The following is a 20,662-nucleotide window of genomic DNA, read 5'->3' on the forward strand; positions in this document are numbered from 1 at the left end:
AGTTATGTTCAAAAAGTAATAACCGAGTTTAACTACTTTAAGCAGCAGGGGTGACTGATGCATATTGTCTGTCGACACTGGCATTGGGAACACCAAGAAAAGATTTGACTAGGGTACAAAGATAGCAAAATCGCTGGACAGTTGTTTTCAATATATTAGATAGTTTCCTGTCTGTCTAAATTTTGAGAGTATTTACTATTCTAATTCTTGGAAAAGCCATTAATAGTTTTTCATTAGATCCAAGTCTGGAGTGAGTCTTTTTTTTTTTTTGTTTTTTTAAATATTGGTACATGATCTTAAGATTACAATTCTTGAAAAAAATCATCAACAGTCTTTAATTAGATTCCAGTATGAAGCGAGTCTGGTCTCACAGGGAGAAAATTATTAACCACAAAGATTTGAAAAACAATGTTTGATTCTGGTATACCATCTTTTTTTTTTTATTTGTTTTTGCTCTTTCTCTTTTTTTTTGGGGGGGGGGAACATTCGTCCATGATTTTAACAAAAAATGTATCCAATTTAATTTCTTCCAAAAAATAATTCCTCCACCTCTGAAAAAAATAAAAATAGAAAGATAAGATAAAAACAAAAGTGTATCATACCAAGATCTCTTCTATAAACTATGAGGTCTCCATTTGCCAATGAGACAAACACTTTGTTGTCAAGATAACTGAAAAGATAGAGAAAAATCTGTCAGTTATAATGTATAAATGCAACATTAAAAATGAAAATACGATTACACTAAGGATGTAACGGGTGTGAGATGATGAGGGGCATAGAAGTCAGCTGATTTTTGCAGTTGGATTTTTTTTTTTTAATGAAGATAGTCTGTTATTTATACATAGTTATTGAAACATTTTTTTTTTAATGAAGATAGTCTGTTATTTATACATAGTTATTGAAACATTTTTTTTTTAATGAAGATAGTCTGTTATTTATACATAGTTATTGAAACATTTTTTTTTTAATGAAGATAGTCTGTTATTCACACATAGTTATTGAAACATTCTTTTTTTTTTAAGTTTAGGAACAAGTCGTCAGGGAAATTTCAACTTCTTGAGTCATATGTAAAGTATTTTTTATTCATAAAATGGAGCACTAGGATGGTGAAACATGGTTGCATGCGCCTAAGCCGATTTAATTGTTTATATCATAACATGCAATAATATAATAAGTGGCTTTTTAAATGAGTGATGAGATGCTGTTTGCAAGACATGATCATACGTGAGGCATGTGAAAAATCATGATTATTTGTTTTTTTTTTTGCAGCTAATGATTTATTAATATCAATAATTAAACTAGACACTTTAAATATTGTGTAATTTGTATATTTATTGTAGATGTATATATTTATATATGTGTATTCTATATGCATGTACATGTGTGAAAATAGACAAGAGGAAAAACAAATTAAACAGGAATAAAGCATCAAAAACAAGAGCTCTACCAATTTGGATCAATAAATGGTAAAGCTTTTGTCTTTGATGATTTATTCCTGTGTTTAATTTTTTGTTTTTCCTTTTGACTATTTTTCTTTCTTTCTTCTTCTTTTTTTTTTTTATTATACACATTTTGTCTCCACAGAACTTAATTTTTATGATACATTGTGTATTTTATCCTTATATATATATTTTTTTTTTTACTTTGGGATCATCACTTATCAAGGCCCGAAGGCAACTCTAGGATAAGGGTTAATGAATGTAAGGTGGTAGTGTAGTAATTGTTAATGGTGTAAATTGGGTGGAATTTGATTATTTATGAGGACGACTTAACAGGAACTTGTTTACATTAGATTTGAAGGCTACCATGTTGTATTTAGCCAAGAAGCATGCCAGCGGAACAGTGTTCCAAAGGCTGGCAGTTCTGAGAAAGAAGCTTTGTTCATGGAATTGTGTTTACATTTAGGCACAAATAGAGAGTGGGGAAAATCGACCCTGATCGCAAAGGGTAGAATTTGCTGCAAAATTCTTGGCAAAGAGTTTTGCTTTGTCAGATGTTGACGCGATTACCTCAGGTTCATTGATGATGATAGGGATAGCGGACCCTGTTTGTGATTTTTGAGGGTTGAGAGATGTGGAGAAGGTCAGCAGTTGTTTGAGCAGAGCAGAGAAAAAAAAAAGAATGAAGAAGGATTTTTGCAACCATGATAAGATAAAGCTGTAACAATTACTCACTAATATGGCATCGAGAGGCCCCACCAGAAACTATTGCATGGTTCAGAATCCATTCATCAAATAGCAAAACAGCAGCCCCAGTACTTTGCACCTGCTGATAGGACAGTCTCCTTGGAGGTTAATCCAAGGTTTGGGTCCCTGACCATCAGGTAGATAACGTTAGCCCAGGTAAAACATTTACCTCCAGCACTCTTATTAGTGACATGACCACAAAGATAGAGATAGGGAGAGAAAATAAGGACATTTCAAACGACTGCTCGGAAAAAAAAAAAAAAAAAAAAAGAAAACACTGCTGGCCCAGATTGCAGCAATTTTCTCTTCGCTTTGTCAGAAACATTGTTCATTGTAAATGAAGACTGAGTGACAAAATAGAATTGAAAGTTTTACGAAGCTGACGAAAATACATCCACAACATGTTTTGTACTCTCCATATAAAATTATTCCAAAACTCAAAGATGTAATTAATTCACATGCATAAGTTTTTATTTTTATACAAACACCTGAATTTTTCTTTATAGTAGTCTTACATGTGTTTTGTTGAATAGCAGAAGACTACTGAACAACTCAGAGACTAATTTTTTTCCTCCAAAAACTGCTAGAAAATTTATTATATGAAGAATTTGGAGTAGAAAAAAGATAAAAAGAAATGGAGATGTATAAAATCTGCAAAAACTTAAATATAAAAAAACAAACTTACTTATTGTGTTTATAGGCACCCAACCAAAAAAGAATTGAATTCAAAACACAGGTGAGAAATGTCTTACATACATTAGATTTTAGAAATATTTGTGTTTATAATATATATATATATATATATATATATATATATATATATATATATCAGTAATAAATTAAGTAATAAATTAAGCTGAAAAATAAATTTTAATGATAAGGCAAGTTATATAGAAACTTTATTACATTATCAAATCAATTAGAGTTACAGAAAAGAGGAATAAAAGAAAAATCTCTTTAAGTCAAAGCATTTCAAATCTAAGTGCTTCTCATCAGAAGAGGAGAAAAAGTTGGCATTATATAAATGTAAAGGTAAAAAGACAACACCAACTTTGAAAACATTTATTGTTTTAATCCAATATTTTGGAGAGAGAGAGAAAGGCACCAATCAATCTATTCATTGTTTATTTTTTTTAAAGGAGGACAACATTCTGAAACGTGTAAATGTTGAAAATATTCTTGTTTCTTACATTGAATAACAGCAATACAATTTGAAGAATAAATCTCAGATGCAAATGTAATAGACTAAAAAAATCCTCAAAACTTGGAATAGCCATTTTATTATAAATACTTACCAATTTGTATAATCCAGCAGAAACTCACCTTAAGATTTGAAATATCACTTTTTCAATCAAAAGAAAAAAGTTGTAAGAGTGAATAAAACAAACATTTAATCAAAATGTAATCTACTAAAATCAATAACGGTTTTCCAATAATCAAATAAAATAAGATCCTGTATGTAGAAATCTCTAAGATTAGTTGCCAAATTCAGTAAATGAATGATGTCTTTGCTAATTTATTCTAATCAAAATAATCTGAGCTTATCCCCTATGAAAAAAATAAAATTTGAATCTGTATGATGTTTTTTTTTTTACATAGGCATCACCACTTATCAAGGTCAAGAGGCTACTCGAGGATAAGGGTTAAAGAGTGTACAGTAGAAATTGGACAATATATCGTTAGTAATGGAAATTCGGTAAATTTGTTAACTTATATAGAACAGCTCATCAAAAACTTGTTTACGTTAGACTTGAAGACAACCATATTGTAGTCAGCTGGAAAGCAGGAAAACGGAAGACAATTCCACAGGCGTGCACTTCTAAGAAAGAAGCTTTGTTCATGAAATCTATGTTTAGGTTTAGGCACAGATAAAGAGTGGGGGAAATTATTGATAGTGTTTTCTGCTAGATGGGTGTTTCTTGTTTAGCGAGGGGGGACCATAGATTGGAGCTCAGTACATACTCATGACGAAAAGAGAACATTGTACATAAAAAAATCATGTAAACTGATCTAGTAGTTTTTTTTAAACAATTTTCTTTTGAAACCTCGATTTACCTACCATGTTCTATCAGACTATTTTCAAGATGGTGTCATGAGATTATCACTCAAAGTTTAGCCATAAAATTTGGTTTTCTTGAAACTACTTAATCAATTTACATGTTTTTTTTTTTTTCGTGCACACCATATTCTTTCCATCACAAGTATCTACATCATAGAGATTTATCTTCATTTTTGTTTGTTCCTGAAATGTCACTCTGGAGAAGATCCAAATAATCTCCCGGATTTTCAAAGGCTGAGCCCTCTATATTTGATTTGGGCTAGCCTATGTTTTTCATTTATTTACCTATTATTTTATTGGAATGAAGATATTTTATTTCAGCTGTTAGAGTGGAGACAGACTTTTGAGAGGCTGGTGAAAGTCAGCATAACAACCACATCATAGAGTAAATTATCTTTTAAATTACTAATGTATCTATAATATGTCTAGTCTTTTTCACAAGATAAACAAATCATTCTTTGCAACAATAATAAAAGGTCATAGAAATAGTTAGTCTTGTTAGCTATACTAAAAAGAGTGTCTGGAAGTCTCATTTCCACTACCAAAAGGATTGTCGAAAAATCTGGTAAGCCCTACTAAAAGAGTGGTTGGTACATCTTGTACTCTTAAAAAAGAAAACAAAAACAAAATGGTCTGAAAGTCTAGTTAACTAACCCTACTAAAAACGTTGTTGGAAAATCTTCTTACTTCTATCAGAAAGAATAATCTAAAAGTCCATAGCTATACTAAAAGGGTCATCAGAACATCTTCTTACTCCTATCAAAAAAAACGGTCTGAAAGTCTAGTTAGACTTACTAAAAGTGTGGTTAGAAAATCTTGTTATTCCTCCTAGAAAGGATAGTCAGAAAGTCTCATTATAACTATTTTCTTGTAAAATTCTACAGATTTGGTATCCATCCAATCCAAGTCTGGCACAGTTTGTGTAGTTCGTATCAGTCAAGTATATGTCTTTGATAATCAGTCCAACAATGACTTTGTAAGATTGACTTATGATCCTGTTCAATCTTAGATCTAAACTTCCAGGCATAATTTTATCTCTGAAAAGAGGATAGTTATACCAAGGAATACCAATAGAGTTAATTAGGCATTTTTTTTTTTTTTTTGTCGGGCAGTGCACCAAGCTGTTGATTTGAGTGTCTTGCATTTTCAATCGATTTGATGTTGGTAGACTGAGGTAAGGTCTTGTTCAGTCCTACAAGGTACGCACTTCCATACTTTACTTTTACTCTTTGAGAAAAGAAATTATTTATTGCTAATCATGTGATGTCTCCTACCTGGGCTGCTGAGACATTTTTTGGAGCTCATCTAGTGCGCTGGTTTTCTTAAAAACTTACTTGACCTCCTGCAGAGCGGGTAAATAAACATACATGTTTTGACTTGTATACAAAATAAGAGGAATACTTAAAAGAATATCATAGAGAAATTAATAAGTAATCATTATTATACATGCATAATACAATACACAAGTTATATTATTATACGTACATAATGCAATACACAGGGGCTCCATGTTGGATCTTTAATTTGTTTTTGGTGGTTTTAATATTGTCTGTACACAGGAAGATGTGGATACTATAAATAGAAAAAAAAAAAAGAAAGAAAATTATTAACAAAAAGAGTCAATATCATCAACAAGGCATACACTTCCAAATTAATATAAAATGTACTGTTGTTATGAGGGCATAATTTATCTTCCCTATATATATACAGAGGGGGGGGTTTATCCGTCGTTTCCAAAAGAATTTTCCTTTACGAGAATCTACAATAATAGAGAAAAAGAAATAGAAATGTTTTGAAAAATCCAGAAGGTCCTAAAACTTTCCAGAACCTTCAAGAAAGATTGAGAAGGTTTAGAATATTCTGATACTAGGTAATGCTCTCTATATAAAGGGTTTTAAAATGTTCTGATACTAGATAATGCTCTCTATAAAAGGTTTTAAAATGTTCTGATACTAGATAATGCTCTCTATAAAAGGTTTTAGAATGTTCTGATATTAGGTAATGCTCTCTATAAAAGGTTTTAGAATGTTCTGATACTAGGTAATGCTCTCTATAAAAGGTTTTAAAATGTTCTGATACTAGATAATGCTCTCTATAAAAGGTTTTAGAATGTTCTGATACTAGGTAATGCTCTCTATAAAAGGTTTTAAAATGTTCTGATACTAGATAATGCTCTCTATAAAAGGTTTTAGAATGTTCTGAAACTAGATAATGCTCTCTATAAAAGGTTTTAGAATGTTCTGATACTAGGTAATGCTCTCTATAAAAGGTTTTAGAATGTTCTGATACTAGGTAATGTTCTCTATAAAAGGTTTTAAAATGTTCTGATACTAGATAATGCTCTCTATAAAAGGTTTTAGAATGTTCTGATACTAGGTAATGCTCTCTATAAAAGGTTGTAGAATATTCTGATACTAGGTAATGCTCACTATAAAAGGTTTTAGAATATTCTGATACTAGGTAATGCTCTCTATAAAATATTTTAGAATATTCTGATACTAGGTAATGCGCTCTATAAAAGGTTTTAGAATGTTCTGATATTAGGTAATGCTCTCTATAAAAGGTTTTAGAATGTTCTGATACTAGGTAATGCGCTCTATAAAAGGTTTTAGAATGTTCTGATACTAGGTAATGCTCTCTATAAAATATTTTAGAATATTCTGATACTAGGTAATGCTCTCTATAAAAGGTTTTAGAATTTTCTGATACTAGGTAATGCTCTCTATAAAAGGTTTTAGAATGTTCTGATACTAGGTAATGCTCTCTATAAAATATTTTAGAATATTCTGATACTAGGTAATGCTCTCTATAAAAGGTTTTAGAATGTTCTGATACTAGGTAATGCTCTCTATAAAATATTTTAGAATATTCTGATACTAGGTAATGCGCTCTATAAAAGGTTTTAGAATGTTCTGATACTAGGTAATGCTCTCTATAAAATATTTTAGAATATTCTGATACTAGGTAATGCGCTCTATAAAAGGTTTTAGAATGTTCTGATACTAGGTAATGCTCTCTATAAAAGGTTTTAGAATATTCTGATACTAGGTAATGCTCTCTATAAAAGGTTTTAGAATGTTCTGATACTAGATAATGCTCTCTATAAAAGGTTTTAAAATGTTCTGATACTAGGTAATGCTCTCTATAAAAGGTTTTAGAATATTCTGATACTAGGTAATCTTCTCTATAAAAGGTTTTAGAATGTTCTGATACTAGGTAATGCTCTCTATAAAAGGTTTTAGAATATTCTGATACTAGGTAATGCTCTCTATAAAATATTTTAGAATATTCTGATACTAGATAATGCGCTCTATAAAAGGTTTTAGAATGTTCTGATACTAGGTAATGCTCTCTATAAAAGGTTTTAGAATGTTCTGATACTAGGTAATGCGCTCTATAAAAGGTTTTAGAATGTTCTGATACTAGGTAATGCTCTCTATAAAAGGTTTTAGAATATTCTGATACTAGGTAATGCTCTCTATAAAAGGTTTTAGAATGTTCTGATACTAGATAATGCTCTCTATAAAAGGTTTTAAAATGTTCTGATACTAGGTAATGCTCTCTATAAAAGGTTTTAGAATATTCTGATACTAGGTAATCTTCTCTATAAAAGGTTTTAGAATGTTCTGATACTAGGTAATGCTCTCTATAAAAGGTTTTAGAATATTCTGATACTATGTAATGCGCTCTATAAAAGGTTTTAGAATCTTCTGATACTAGGTAATGCTCTCTATAAAATATTTTAGAATATTCTGATACTAGGTAATGCTCTCTATAAAAGGTTTTAGAATGTTCTGATACTAGGTAATGCTCTCTATAAAAGGTTTTAGAATGTTCTGATACTAGGTAATGCTCTCTATAAAAGGTTTTAGAATATTCTGATACTAGGTAATGCTCTCTATAAAAGGTTTTAGAATATTCTGATACTAGATAATGCTCTCTATAAAAGGTTTTAGAATGTTCTGATACTAGGTAATGCGCTCTATAAAAGGTTTTAGAATGTTCTGATACTAGGTAATGCTCTCTATAAAAGGTTTTAGAATGTTCTGATACTAGGTAATGCTCTCTATAAAAGGTTTTAGAATATTCTGATACTAGGTAATGCTCTCTATAAAAGGTTTTAGAATATTCTGATACTAGGTAATGCTCTCTATAAAAGGTTTTAGAATATTCTGATACTAGATAATGCTCTCTATAAAAGGTTTTAGAATGTTCTGATACTAGGTAATGCGCTCTATAAAAGGTTTTAGAATGTTCTGATACTAGGTAATGCTCTCTATAAAAGGTTTTAGAATGTTCTGATACTAGGTAATGCTCTCTATAAAAGGTTTTCAATCTCAGTTTTTTTGTTTTTTCTTTTACTCAACTTCACCTCAAACAAGGCACATTTTCACTTGGACGTAAAGGGCTAATAATTGATAAGATTAAGGTGTTGGTTTACGTTACATTTGAACTTCTGCATATTAGTACAGTTTTAGAAGCAGGTAGCAGGAAGGGAATTCCAAAGTCAAGCCATTCTAGGGAATAAGCTATTAGAGTAGAATACTGTCTGACATTTATGAATCTCAACAGTGAAGGGGTGTGATTTTGTTGCTAAGCGGGTTTGTGGAGGATATGAACGTCGAGGGGTTACACATGAGCAACGGGTTCATCAGAGCACATTCCATTAAAATACTTGTAAAACAGGCACAGGGATGCAACATTGGAGTTTAGTTGACAAAGTGGGACCTATTAGATTGCAGACCCTTTTCTGGACTCTATCCAAAAGGGAGAGGCTAGTGGTAGATGCACCAGTCAAGGTATGGCAACAATACTCCACGCATGGGTGAATGGTGGCCTTATAGAGGTACAGGACACTCTCAGGTGTTAGCAGTTTTCTAGCATAATAGAGGGAGTCCACCTTTTCCGCAGCAGCCTTCACAATGTATTTGCTCCAGTTCATATTTCCCGCGAATGTTAAACTGAAGAGTTTGAAGGAAGTATTCTCAGGTAAGGAGTTATTTGTCATAGATATTGATGGTTGGAGAGGCTTCTTGTAATTGTTAAAGGAGAGCAGCTTAGTCTTACTAACATTGAATGTTACCTTCCATTTACATCCTGATTCCACTATGGTCTGGAGGTTATTTTCTAAGGATTTAGCCATTGTCTTGGATTTGTGTACATCTGTTCTTTCCTTATGCATGTTATAGAGCGCTGTATCATCAGCAAATATAACCATCTCAGACTCCATATTATCAGGGAGGTCATCGATGAATATCAGAAATAATAGTGATCCAAGGCTCGACCCCTGAGGCACTCCCGCATTTATGTTATGATGCCTGGATAAACGTACATCAATGACAATCTGGATGGTCATATTGTTTAAGAAGGATCTGATTATATTTAGTATTCGACCAGTTATACATATGATTTGATTTTCATTAGCAGCCCTTTCATGCCAGACTTTGTCAAAGGCCTTGGATATATCGAGGGCTACAGCCCGGGCTTCACTCGCTTTACCCAGTGCATGGTATATGTGTTCAAGTTGTTCAGTTTATCTTTGTGTGGTAAGTTCAACCCAAGCTCTGGCGCGATTCCAGGGTTAAAAATCCAGTTAAAACCTCTTGGCAACAAAAGGTAATTTCTATAAATTAAAAATTTTGAGATTTCTTTATTTGAGTAATTAAATTACTTCTCAGCATACTCTGACCCCCTTCTCCTAATACTCTCATACACTTCTCTGCTGCTAGGTTTGTCAATGTGAGTAAAAATATTTTTTGTTTTTTATTTATGTTTAAATTTTTTATACGTGTTATGTAAAGTTTATATTTAAATTAATCTTCCTGTTGTCCTTATTTATTTTCTCATTTTGTTACACTTTTAACCATGTAAAAGTGTTGAGGCTTAGCGCATTTTGGGTCAGGAAGCCAGTATCTTCAGACAGCCGAATCTATTGTGCTTGATTGGAAGAGATATTTGTTTCGATTGCAAGTCACCAGAGAAACCAAGTGTCATTTTAAACCTCTCAAAACATAGAACATCGTTGTTTTAAATTTTAGCTGTGATTTTTTTTGCAAAGGAAAACACTTTTTTTACAGTAATCACATGTTTGACACATATTTATTGGAGAGAACTTGAATGCCTACTAGACACTATCCTCGAGTTTGTCAGGACAACCTGGCAGGAGGATACTTTTCCCTAGAAGTAAACCCTGACCAAATATTCAAAATCACATAGTATTCGCTGCCCATATAAGATCTCCTCACTATGGCTAACTTACATTAGCTTTTACAAGGAATGGTGCACATTTTCCAAGTGATGTTACTTCACGTAGCAGCACAAAGCCGGATACTCTACCAGACTAGATAAATTCTTGTCCTGAAACCTAGTAAGACTAAAAGACCAAAACAAAAGTTATGCTACAACATATGAAAATGGTTAATTGGGATGAGGAAATTTATGATCTCAATTTCTTTACTACTCAATGTTTGAGAGATAAAGAACTTTAATGGAACATTCGAATATCTATGTATCTCATGTAGAGTTCAAGTGTTAGCCCCAGGTAGTGGGCCCCTTGATTTCTGAGGACTTTGACTTAAGGAAAATAAAACAAAAAAGATGACCAGTGTTGAATCATGCATCAAATTCACACACTGATCTTTTTCCATTGTATCTTTTTGAACTCAGGGGAATCTTTCTGTTGGACTTGGGAACCTGCATAGATTTTGAACGGAACCCTTTATTTAATCCATAGGAATAGCTTGTTCTTGTTCTCTCAGTTATGACTGTGTAGAAACCTTAAGCAATTCATAATTGTACACTTAGTATTGCCCGCACTAAGAATTGAACCTTTGACCTTAGATCTGTATTTTACTTAGTACTTTATCTATTATGTTATGAAAATTCGACATGATACAACATAAGAGGGTACATCAACCAAAACATTGTGAAAATAACACTCAAGTCGTCTGAATAATTTACATAATACAAATTATGAAGCCTCATCTCCAAATTTCAGAAACATATGTTAACAATTGTTGTAAAATTTGTAATAAAAAGTTTGTTTTATTTCCTTTTTGATTTTCCTACTTACCACCCATCTTCAGTACCCAGCCACATTGTGCTCTTCATCGTGTCATGCATCCATCGCGTTGTGTTTGGATCATTGTTATCTTGATTCCCTGCTGATGATACTGCTGCTGCTTTTGGTGCTGGTGCTGGTGGTGGCGTCGTTGGTGTCTCTTCATCTAAAAAAGTAATAAGAAACAATGTTTTTATTGTTAATTTTTTTTTTAATGGAAATTGCTTCAGACAAGGTGTGAGACTACTTGATTTAAGGAGCTAACAAGAGGGAAACATGATTATTGCAAAGACAGAAGATGCTTATTAATCTTAGTTTTGAAAAGATTAAAGTTAAAAGTAGAAGGAAGACAGTCAGCAGGAAGAGAGTTCCACAAGCAGTTGACAAAATAAAATAAAAATATGAAAGAAAAAAAAAAAACAATTATATTATTAGACTAGCAGAGGGCGCCTGGCCTTACCCGGTCATAAATTATGCTTAAATTCATGCAGATTTCGTATTTATTACTACAGAGCCAATTCTCTATTGAATATTATATTGTACCTAACATATAGTACTGCTTTTAAAAGTTAAAAAGAAATGACTAGACTGCCATCAGCCAGAATTGAAATTAAAACATTTAGCATTCTTACCGTTTCAGCTATCAACAGATAGATTAGAGTTTTTAAATTAAACCACTTCAAGCTATGAATGAATTTGCATATGTGCAAAAGTAGTAGTAATATGTCGGGGATCCCATTGAGACACCATCTATTTGAATGTATGTTTTCACTCTTAGAGTCAGTGAAGGGAACTTGAGTGGTGCATTTTAATAGTAACTTTTTAAAGGTTTGGGGTTTTATAGCTGGAGGGGGTATTGTATTGTGGTTGTATACTTGATTAATAATTATTTTAATTGTGTCATTTATAGGGATGTTAGTAAAGAGGTTTTCAGTGTCAAGGGATAGTTATGCATCTGTGGGGAGGGAGTAATTTTAAGTCGATGAAGTCAGTGGTAGATTTTATGCAGTATTTATTAGGTATGTAAGTTTGGATAATGTTATTGATTGTTTTAGCAATATTATATACTGGGGTGGGGATTTTTAGAGATGATTGGTCTTAGAGGGTATCCTGTTTTGTGAGTTTTCATTTTCCCGTATATATAGTCGGGTTTACAGCCTCCTATTATTTTATTAAATTTTATTGTTCCAATTTTGGCGTTGTTTGCTGTTATAAAAACCAAACCGGCTCAATATCTTCTCTTTGTATCCTTTCTACCAAAATATTTGGTGGAGAGGTTGTCACGTACTGCTTTTTTGGGCGATTACATTTTCATGTTTTTATCCATTTTTTTATTTTTGAAATTATTGTGGGGTAACGATCTGCTCAATATCTTTAGTATAGCAGGTGTGTCCAAACCGAACATCATGCTAGTTATTTATAAAAAAAAAAAAAGGATTTTCGGAAATATTTACCTTCCACACACAGTTCTTCCGTTTCTATTTGATGAGGCATTGTGTATGCATCGTCATCACTGGATTCTGAATCACTTGGTGAACCCGCATCCTCCCCAATGCTTTCCATGCAGGTGTCTACTGACTCTATATTGATGCGTGGTCTTTCACTGCAACTTGCATTTGTACTGCCTGCAACTCCCGTATCTGTTGTGCGGTTCCGTCGGTTCTTCACGCTACTCCTTCTAACAGAAACAGAAATCTTCAATGGCTTCCAATTAGCAATTTAAAAACAAAAACAAAAAGAGTTGAAATATTCAAACTAATTAATAGCATTTCAAACTGTGAACATTTTTTTTTAATACGTCAACTCAAATTAGAAAGTTATTGTTGAAGCAGATTTTAAAATATAAATTTATCAATTCCTTTTTATTTTGTAAATATCTCACATGGAAAGTTATTGTCAATTCAGACAATACTAACTAAATACCACTAGTGAATCATATCTTTTCTCAAATGAAACATGCTAAACTTGTTCCTTTCAACTGCTATTATAATTGGAGTAATACATCCTTACATCTTAACATTTTATATATGAAAAAAGAAAAATGTTATAAAAAAATAACATGTTTTTCTCAGATGAAAACATTTGGATCAAGTGTAGATTCAGTACCCCAATTATAGTGGCAACTGGAAGGAACAAGACTAGTATGTTATTATATCTATATTTAACTGGCCCATCTATATATATAAAGAGCAATTTTCTGCATATGTGTGTGTTTCTATGGCCAGCTAAAAGTAAAAAACTATAAAACAAAGAACGACAAAGTTGGTATATTTTTTGATCAACATTGTTCCAGATAAATAATATTTAAAATTTGGAAAAAAATTATTCATTCTCGTAGGGTCAACTGGTCAGGGGAGGTCCAGGGTTTCAGCCATTTTATTTATTAATTTAGAAAGAAAATATTGACTCATTCCTTGAAGAATCTATTTTATAAAAGAGAGTTGCCTGCGTATGTGTCCAGTTAAAGAGGAATAGGCTAGGCAGTGGAGAAAGAGAGGATTGTGGAGATGGGAGAATAAAAGAAAGGGGCAAAGAGAGAAAGATAGATGAATAGAGAAAGGTAGAGGTTTTGATAGAAATATGTTAAATGTTCGTCCCAGATAATGCCGGGTAACCTTGCTAGTTTAGCATAATGATAAGAGTGTTTGCTAATGGGCCCTGAGGCTAGGGTTCAATTTTCGGTGAAGTCATAAATGGTATTTGATGCCTCCTTTGCTAAACTCTCAGCATTATAAGGGAGGCAATCAAGGGCAAGTGGAGTAATCCTGAGAATGGAATGGTGCCCTCCCCTACACCTTGGTGTAGCAGCTAATGAAAAGGGAACTTTTGGGTCGCCCTCAACTATATTCAGTCGCTTAGCTTTAGCTTATATCTGAAATCATGAAATTTAAGCAGAAATGATTTAATTATCAATAAAAAAAGCATAAGTGGAGGGAGTGGAGGTTGCAATAAAAATGATGAAAAATTACTTACCGCCTGCTGCCACAAAACGTGGGTACCGCACAAATACACAAAATCCGAGCATTACAACCAGGAACTGGGGTGTTTAATGTCACAATGGGTTCAGGCTGTAAGCTTAAAAGGCACATGTGACCCACATAGCCATCGCTGTTACAAACCCATACTTCTCGATAACCGTTTGCGTTAACGCCATCAATTGGAGCGGCACACGAAAACTATAAAAAATGTAAAATATATATATATCTCATAATTTAGGCATTTAAATTTTATGATTTGAAAAGGTTAATTTTCAAATATATAATTTTTTTATTGTTTGCAAACAAAGAATACAGTTTAATAAATATTGTCTTATATAAAATATTACATCTAATGATATTTTGTAAGACCAATAATCACTGGATTTGCATACCAGTAGATATATTGCATTTCATTATTTTGAAGTATATATATATACTAGTTACATTTGAACATTTATAATACTTTCATTACGGTTGTGACCAGCGATTTTGATCAGGTCTAAAGTTGAATTGTGTTCCGATCCTCAAATGCAGAGATTACAAAAAAAAAATAAATAAACAGACACTAGTTTATACTCGATCCTTGAACAGTGTTTATACACTATCTGGATATGTCAATTACTATCTTTACCTAGACTTTACCAATTTATAAATGATATTTTTAAGCAAAAAAAAAATTGAATTAATGCTGAACATCCTTTTGCCTACCTCTTTTTGTTGATTATCCAAAAACTTAATTTAAAAAAAAAATCATATAATGTTTTTTTATGTTATTATTTTTATTTGTTTATTTGTATTCATATTCATCCCAAGCAAAATTGTCACTAAAACGTAAGGGGCTAATATGCATCGAGAACACTACAGAGACACTCTAAATAGGGAATTGAGCAGCAAGATGTTTGTTTACCTTACATTTAAACTTTCACATATTAGCACAGTCAGGGAAGCAGGATACAGGGGTGGAATTATAAAGTGTAGCAGTTTGAGGGGAAAAAAACTTTCAGAATAGAAGGCTTTCCAGCATCGGGGGACCTCTACAGTGAAGATGTAAGATTTTGCTATTTGTCGGGTTCATCGAGGGTATTTACGTTAAAGGGGTACCAGTGCTATGAGTTCATTGGAGGACATTCCATTAAAGTACTTGTAAAACAACTTTAAATTTAAATAGACTTGCATAAGATTTGAGCTACTGCCTTAGTAATGCATGCCTATTCTTTTTTTGTCAACCAATCATATGTTTCTATTTGAGTAGCAACAAACTTTAAAAACACTGTAAGCTTTTAATGGTAGATAGATTCTTCTCTTGCAGATAGATTTTCAATGAAAACTTCTGGAAGTGTCTCCCATTTGATTGTGTTATTTCAGGTCATCATCATCTATAATATAAATCTCAATCGTCGGTTTGTGTGAATGTATGTATGCATGCATGCATGTATGTATGTCTGCCAAAAACTTTCGGATCCTGATGAGATCAGTATCATTTTGAAGCTCAACATCTCTGACGACAAATATCGAAAATTTGGTCAAACACATTAATTCCTTAATCCTCAATTGGCAAATTTCGACAAGAAGGGATCAGTTTTTGCATCGCCATTTTTGCAAGTCATCATATCGGTTGGATTGACTATGATTAATTTCAACGTTCGGAACTTCTAGTCGGGCGATGGAGACATCGGCTAAGACATCACATTTTTTTTTAAAAACCTTTTTTTCTCCTTCGCATCACGGGTTTGAGCCTGCCTACTACCACTTTTTTTTTGTTTTTATACCTCTGCCTACTGTTGATTTGATCCCCCTCCCCCACTGCTACTACCACTTTTTACTCCCCCCCCCCCGTTCCTTACTATGAGCAATGGGCACCCCCACTACAGTTGTTTTGACCCCCCCTCCCAGGTTCCTTACTACGCCACCTAAACACCCGGGAAATGCCGGGCACCTCCGCTAGTATCATATTAATCTGAAAATTCTATTGTTGGCATTGGTTTTCCTAATATTTTTCTTGTCAGAATTCTTTCTAGAAAGACTTTGGAGGCTACAGGAGAAACCATATGAAGGTTACCAAGTGAAAGTGATTTTTGTGGAACAAACTGAATTCAAACTTGAGACACCCAGGTCATCAGTCCGTGTCATTAACCACTAGACCACCTTTGGGATTGTTGCCCTGTTTAAGGATGTCTTACCTGTAGTGTGGGATAATACTTTCACCATCATTGGGACTTGTAGAAGATGATCCCAAATTTCTGTTTAGCAGTAATCTTGCCAGTGAACGAGGAAGAGTCCCTTCTGACTAATGCTTACAGAATTCCATTTTAATAAAACTCACTATGTCTATCTCCATATTTTCAAACTCTATCTCTTCCGAAACGAAAAGTCGCAGAGCAGCATTAGGGGCCTCAAATGATTGGATTTTTTATGGACCATTCTTTTATAGGTCTTTAGCCGATTAAAATAGTTTTTAAGGAGTCAAAAAAGAGTCAAAATTGAAAAGAATTGTCATACATTTTGTACATTCATCTTAGTTTATTTTTAATTGATTCATATGCGTGTCACGTTGATACAGTGGTAATGTTACTAGGTTTGAATGCTACAGTTTTGCTTTGGGTTTCGATTCTAGCTGATGGCACCAAAATACTTTTTTTACTTTTGAAATCACGACTCTATCATAATATATATGACATTTGCACAAACTAAAATATTACATTTAAGTGTATTTTACTAAAAAAAAAAAAAAAAGGCTAAAAAGAAAATATTTTGATTATAACATGTTTTATTAATAATAAAACCATTCCAAAAAAGGATCATTTCAAAGTAAAGACTAATTTTTTATGCAGAGTTTTAAAATTAAACTGGAATAGTACTTTTGGCTCCTATTCCTTACTTGTTGCTTAAGAGACTGGTTTGGTTATAAAGAATGTATTTAACAGAATAAAGAGACAAAAACAAATGCATGTGTATGAGAGAGAGAGAGAGATTGAAGGGAAAGATAATGACTTTTGGTCACTGTGCCTATCACCCCCCCCCTCCACACACACACACACACGCCAGGCTGGCCAGGACTGTCACATTCTGTCTGTTTTCATTAGTGTTGGTGGGCTGAGAGAGATAGAACTGCTCTCCGATGGCTTGACTTCCGCTTTTGGGCTCCCCACCTTCCTTTTAGGGTGACCTCCCTCCTTTCCTATTTATTAATCTTAAATAATCCAATTTTGTCTTTTCTCATAATATAGTTCAGTATCCTCTTGACAATTTTAATAATCTTTACCTGCAAATGGCTTTTGGCCTTTTAAGTGGTGACTCATTATAAAAAAAAAAAAAGGAGGTAATGATGGTCTAGTGGTTAACAATACGGGCTGACGACCTGAGTGTTCCAAGTTCAAATCCAGTCCGTTCTACAAAAATCACTTTCATTTAGCGATGTTGGCAACCTTCTCGTGGTCCCTTCCCTAAGTACCCAATGTCTTTCTAGAAAGAATTCTGACTAGAAATAATATTAGGGAAACCAATGCCAACAACAAAATCTTCGGATTCATCCGCTATGATGATGATTAAAAAAAGAAAAGATAAGAGGTTTCAGAGGGAGGTAGAAGGGAAATGCCATTGTTGAATTTGCTGTCAAATAAATTGTTTGCAACATCAGTCCCATTATTTTTCAGACATATCAACCTGCTTGTTTTCGGATTACCCAGAAAACAGTGGTCAGTCTACAGTGTGCAAAGGGTTGAGAGAGCCCTTATTAACCAACAATTTTCTTTTTGTAAATATCACAGATGTTGTCTCCCTTTCCCGACGATGAATCTTTTATGAACTTTTTCACAAACATTTTCTTGTAAATAAAATAATTTTAAAACAAATTGGTAATTATATAAAAGTGAATGAGGTATTTTGGTAAGAGAATCTAGCATGGGGTAAGTAAAAATTATCGACAAATTGTATGACCACCAATATTCCCTTTCCCAAATCATTAAGATTTCATGCCTAAGGTAACAAATACTTTTTGTAATGTATGTTGAAATAAAAAGTAAAAATGTGTATGATTATTTGAAATTTGTAGAAACATCATTATAATTGTACCATCTTTTGTCTTGTAAACTAAAATTAAAATAAATAATTTTATAATTTTATGCAATTTTTATTTCTTCTTTTTTTTTTTGTAAAGATGTTTTGGTTCTTTTTTACTATTGTAGTGAAATCCAGCACCCGAAAAACAATAACTACTTATTGTTTTTATCAATTTTAATAAGCAATGTTATCTAATTATCATGCCACAATTAGTTAAATACTACTGCATTATTACATAAAACATGTATTTTGTACAAATAGATGATTGCGTGACAGCCATTATTATTGTAACAAGATGGACCGAGTTACTTCCCCTGACTTGATGATAATAATTTATATGCACACTTGAAATTTTTTCAAAAACTAATTTTCTATCTTATCGTTTTTCATAATTTTTGGATATTTTTATTACTGCGACATGACAATTCAGTAGATACCATTGGTTTTACTTGAAATTCAATATTTCAATTTTCGAATTTCGCTACAATGATGAAGAAGCGATGTTTCATCTAGACATCTTTCATCTAGACATCTTTCATCTAGACATGCTGAAAACATGTATCGGTTGCCATTTTTCTTTTTAGTTGCTAGCATAAATTGGTGTTAAATTTAGATTTGATCTTGATTTAACAAGTTTCTACTCAAATTTTTATTTTTCATCAATCATTCGTAATGTGTTGGCAATATTTTATTGCCGCCACATTACAAATGATTGATGAAAAAATAAAAATTAACACAAGTCAATAATAGGTATTTACCTGCATGCCGGCTCTTGTCTTCGTAATCTGCAATGGTTGTAAGAATTCAGGTGCTCTTTTGTCTGATAATAAAGCTATAACAAAAAAAAAAGGAAAAAGAAAACAAATATCGTTCTTTATTCTTATATCAATCTTTTGAAATACTGTAATGAAGACAGAAATAAACTTCAAGGATTTTCTTTTCTTTTACTTGCTTATATGATGAAAATACATCAAAATTACTTCATTCAAGGTCAATGGCAAGTGCACTAATAGAACAGTTGTGATACTATCAACATTAGAAAGAAATGAAAATTATCGACATTAGAAAGAAATGAAAATTATCGACATTAGAAAGTAATGAAAACTATCAACATTAGAAAGTAATGAAAATTTGTTTCACAGATATACTGTTTTCCTGTTTGTTAAATTATGTGATTTTAAGTGATCAGTTTTAAATGCATCAAAAAGAGGTTCATGTATCTGTTGGTCATACTTTTAGCCTTTTCTTTGGTCTATCACATATAAATTTGAAATAGTATTTTCGTCATTAAATGAGCAGATTGAATTGACACATTCAAGCATCTATATAATAACTTCTGCCATGTTTAAGTTTAAAATTGCATTTTTATTATATATACTAATGAGTCACAACTTATCAGGATCAAAATTTAGTCGAGGTTAAAGGTTGATGAGATGAAATGATTGTTAGTTGAAAGATGAATTTTATGAAAGGATTGAAAATTGTTGAAGTTCTTGACAAGAATTTGTTTACATTGGCTTTGAAGAATGTTGTAATCTGGCGGGAAACAGTGCTATGCTAATGTGTTCCACAGATGGAAATATCCTTGCAAAGAAACTCTGCTCATGAAAATTCTGTCTAATGCTCAGCACACATAGGAAGAAAGCAAATTTTGTTTTCATTGTGGTAATAAGATGAGTTCTTGCAGTGAACGTCTTGCAAGGAGGAACTAAAGATTGGAGCTTCATCAAGTATTTTCCATGAAAATAATGATAGAGTAATTTGAGAGACTAGCAACGTTTCTTCCGTGAGAAAGAGGCTATAAGGAAGAGCAGAGATCAACCCCACTAGATTTTGAATTTCATTTTATATTTATTCAGGGCAGGAAAAAAATACTCTGAGTGGCATCTCCCCAGGCGTAGCAGTAGTACTCCATCTTTGGACAAATCTATCATTTATATTGAGAGAGGGTTTCATCTGGAGTCAGATCTATCAGATGTTATAAAATGTTTTAGTAGAAGTAAACATTTTTCTCATGTGAGTTGAGGAACAAACAGATGATTTTCAGATGAGTGACATATCAGGAAAGAATATCCTATATCATGCTAAGTGTGTGTGTGACCTGTTCATAAAAAAAGAATGAAGGCATACCAAAAATATATATATACTAGCATTTCAGCCCGGCGTTGCCCGGGTGTTTGGAGGTGTATGCTGAGCAAAAAAAAAAAAAAAAGAGTAAATTTTTTTTTTAATTTGACCCCTTAAAATTTATAGTTTCGGGCTCAAATCACTTTATTAAATTAGATCCAGGTTCAAGGAACCTATATCTAAAATTTCAAGT

General features: G+C 32.6%; 2 protein-coding genes across 4 annotated transcripts in view; one reads left to right on the plus strand and one right to left on the minus strand.

Moving 5' to 3' along the window:
• The window catches only part of LOC145258048 (uncharacterized), a 201,533-nt gene that overhangs the window by 57,311 nt on the left and 123,560 nt on the right, over positions 1 to 20,662 (plus strand). The window lies entirely within an intron of this gene.
• LOC145258031 (rho guanine nucleotide exchange factor 17-like) overlaps positions 1 to 20,662 on the minus strand; it is a 577,357-nt gene that overhangs the window by 21,942 nt on the left and 534,753 nt on the right. For 2 of the 3 annotated variants that reach the window (XM_080115765.1, XM_080115758.1), the window contains exons 14-19: positions 19,101 to 19,174; positions 14,279 to 14,481; positions 12,760 to 12,983; positions 11,318 to 11,471; positions 5,731 to 5,817; positions 603 to 670 (exon numbers count right to left, since the gene is read on the minus strand). In XM_080115765.1, the coding sequence (XP_079971891.1) occupies positions 603 to 670; positions 5,731 to 5,817; positions 11,318 to 11,471; positions 12,760 to 12,983; positions 14,279 to 14,481; positions 19,101 to 19,174 (810 nt within the window). The remainder of the gene's footprint in view (positions 1 to 602; positions 671 to 5,730; positions 5,818 to 11,317; positions 11,472 to 12,759; positions 12,984 to 14,278; positions 14,482 to 19,100; positions 19,175 to 20,662) is intronic. The other variant, XM_080115768.1, reaches the window with a different exon arrangement.

Source organism: Euprymna scolopes, chromosome 3 (assembly GCF_053919585.1).
Source record: "Euprymna scolopes isolate OS-2025 chromosome 3, ASM5391958v1, whole genome shotgun sequence".
Taxonomy (NCBI): Eukaryota; Metazoa; Mollusca; class Cephalopoda; order Sepiida; family Sepiolidae; genus Euprymna; species Euprymna scolopes.